Here is a 2,808-nt window from a genome sequence, read left to right as displayed (position 1 = left end):
AGAAATCAAATATAGATAAAAACAATTTAAAATGTTTTAATATTTCGAATCAACACATGTATAATTTAAGTTTCATATATTTGTTTCATTAATTCAACTCAATTGATAACTACATGAACAATCGATTGAACAAATATGAGTTAGAACGACGGCATCTCACTTATTTACTTTTAAAAATTAAAATTTTGATCATTAAACTAAACATATTTATTGTACCCAAAAAAATTATAAACAAATTTATTGTACCCAAAAAAATTATGAAAAATATGTTTTTATGTATTGCATATGGTATAAATAATCTTTTGGCCTCTCTAAATTAAGAGTTTTTTATTTTGATTTCTTTATGTTTTTTTTTTGTCTGAATCTCTATATTTCACTTTTATATTAATTTTAGTCTCTAAAATCAAAATCTACAGATTTTCAGCCGATTTTAACTTTAAAGACTAAAACCAACAAAAAAAAATAAGATATAGAGATTCAGACAAAAATATATATAAAAACCAAAATCAAAAACTCGTTAAATAATCAAACCAACAAATTATTTTAGCCTTATTTTCATCTAAGAGTGGAACTTTATTTATTTTTTATTTTTTATCTAAGATCGGAGCAAAATTATAGACGGATTTTGATACTTTTAAATAAATAAATAATTAATTATATGATGATAGTGTTGAGGAAAGTGAATAAGTGATATCTTCATTGACAAATAGTTTGAGGTAGATAAATATAACTAACTATAAATGAAATATTATAGGGACTTAAGATTGCCAATAAAATCAAATATGCCATGGATTCTATGGAAGGAATTTCTCAAATCACTATAAAATTTTTGGTCGCAAATGACAATCAACGATAATACTTACTACTCCCACAATTCTCCATAATAAAGCTTTTAAAAAATGTGTAGTTAGTAGACACTCAAAAACTGCTAAATCTAAATCAGCATTACCTGTATGTACATTGAAATGCAATGTTGCAGGAAGTATAGAAATATATCAAAGTTAATTACCCTGAAAATTGGCTTCAAAGAACACCTTTTATTGTGCCAAACTGACAGACAAAAAGACGTGAAAGATCAATATGTACAAACCAACATTACAAATAGTGTGTTTGCTTCCGTGTTATAGGTCGTCGTCGTCGTCCACTGCTAATCAAACACAATGCACATCAATGAAACTGTCACCGCTGTTTTAAACACACTCTAAAACTTGATGTTTCATCAAGCCTATAGCAATCCTTCAATAACTTGATATACTTGTTCCATCATTGTCTCTTCTACAGCTTTATAAATTTGAAATTTGATCAGTACCAGCAATCTACATCTTCTACATACTCTTTAGGTAAATTCCACTTCCTTGGTTCCGGTAAATTACACTTCTTTGGTGACCCTGAGGCCCTTGGTTTTGGTAAATTACACTTCTTTGGTGGCCCTGTGGCCCTTGGCGGGGGTTCACACAATTCATAAGGATCAAGTTTTACAAGATTTACAGAGATTGTCCGGCCGTGAAAATTCTGTAGGCAAACATTAATAAGAGACTCATTCAGCTATCAATGTTGATAATCAAAAGACAAAATATGAACCTTTTGATCCATGTTTTCTAGTGCAAGCATGGCATCGTCCTGACTTGTGTATTGAATAAAAGCAAATCCCTTCGATCTTCCTGTGATCGCATCTTTTACCATATTAACTGCAGCATACATTAAATAAGTACTAAAATAAGTTACCTACATTACTTAAGTCCTACGTTGTAACGAAATATGAAGAAGAAAAAAAGTCAGGCACATACCTTCAGCTATCTTGCCAAAATTAGAAAATTCCGTTTGCAAAGTATTCTCACGAGTAAAGTAAGGTAAATCTGTCTCCAAATAAGAGCAAGTAGAACTTTATAAAAACATGGTAAGTACATAAGACAACATAAAACTGGCATAAAAGGCCTCTAAAATTTCAAGAAAATTTTAAAGGTTAGAGCTTTTTGCTTGGGGAATTTGAAGAATTTTGCAATTACAAAACAGCAGAACAATTCGATATTCCCTAGGGTTTACAACTCCAAAATCATTCAACAACAAAATTGAATGAATCTGTTACATCAGTTTGGCAAACTAGATAAGCCTTAAAGAGAAGTGAAGGTGAGAGAGAAAGGGGCGTTACTTTTAACAACGATTTTGCTTGCAAGGGGATATTGATGTCGCATAGATAGTATCCGAAGCTTTGGAAGAGAACGGTTTGGTGTTGTGTAGCAAGGGAAAGAAGCCAACCCTAGGATGCTCGTCTCCATCTAAACACTTCAGAATCGAACCAAACTCATCGTCTTCGTCTCGAATGTAACGACCCTAACCTTTTCCAGTTTTGAATCTATAACTTAGGCTGATTGATTTTGACTGTTAAGAATGAATCAAGAGTAGGATGAAATAAATATTTTACCTAGAATGAAATATGGATTTTACTCCATGGATATTTGATTAAAAAATTTCTATTGCAAACACTCTAAATCAAATAGTAATAAAAAAGAGGAAGAATTTAATGAAATAGATTTTATCATGTTTCATTATATATTTCATGAAATAGATTTAATTTTAAATTCAAGACTTCTTTATAACATTAGCTTCTAAATCACCTAGCTCCCTCTCAAAGTCCATGATATCTATAAGACAAAAGTCCATGATATCTATATGACAAGAGATTGAGAAACATCAAGGGTTATAGCTTCAATTTTATGGTTTTCTAGCTTTCTTTTATTGAAAAATATCTTTTTTAAGAATTTGGCATATGAGGAGATTTGAGTTAGTGTCTCGGTGAAAGGCATATTC

At 30.6% G+C, this 2,808-nt stretch overlaps 1 protein-coding gene across 2 annotated transcripts; it reads right to left on the bottom strand.

The window, feature by feature from the left end:
• Positions 1-926: 926 nt before the first annotated feature.
• On the bottom strand, positions 927-2,524 carry LOC127118516 (serine/arginine-rich splicing factor SC35). Of its 2 annotated transcripts, none has more exons than XM_051048727.1 (4): positions 2,150-2,524; positions 1,788-1,856; positions 1,582-1,661; positions 927-1,512 (listed from the first exon to the last, which is right to left on the bottom strand). In XM_051048727.1, the coding sequence occupies exons 1-4, from the start codon at positions 2,274-2,276 to the stop codon at positions 1,303-1,305; spliced, it is 486 nt and encodes a 161-aa protein (XP_050904684.1). In that variant the 5' UTR covers positions 2,277-2,524; the 3' UTR covers positions 927-1,302. The 2 variants fall into 2 exon arrangements, with proteins under 2 accessions (XP_050904684.1, XP_050904683.1); XM_051048726.1 differs by having other exon boundaries at positions 1,582-1,688; positions 2,150-2,499.
• Between the last annotated feature and the right edge of the window lie 284 nt (positions 2,525-2,808).

This window comes from Lathyrus oleraceus, chromosome 2 (genome assembly GCF_024323335.1).
Source record: "Lathyrus oleraceus cultivar Zhongwan6 chromosome 2, CAAS_Psat_ZW6_1.0, whole genome shotgun sequence".
Classification (NCBI taxonomy): domain Eukaryota; kingdom Viridiplantae; phylum Streptophyta; class Magnoliopsida; order Fabales; family Fabaceae; genus Lathyrus; species Lathyrus oleraceus.
The sequence above is the reverse complement of the archived record's forward strand: the minus strand, read 5'-3'. Positions and strand labels throughout refer to the sequence as shown.

Coding starts and splice junctions, on each gene's coding strand:
- LOC127118516 (XM_051048726.1), bottom strand. CDS start 2,276: ATGGAGACGAGCATCCTAGGGTTGGCTTCTTTCCCTTGCTACACAACA. Junction 1,857..2,149: donor AAGCAAAATCGTTGTTAAAA/GTAACGCCCCTT, acceptor ATTTGGAGACAG/ATTTACCTTACTTTACTCGT. Junction 1,513..1,581: donor TAGAAAACATGGATCAAAAG/GTTCATATTTTG, acceptor GTTTGCCTACAG/AATTTTCACGGCCGGACAAT.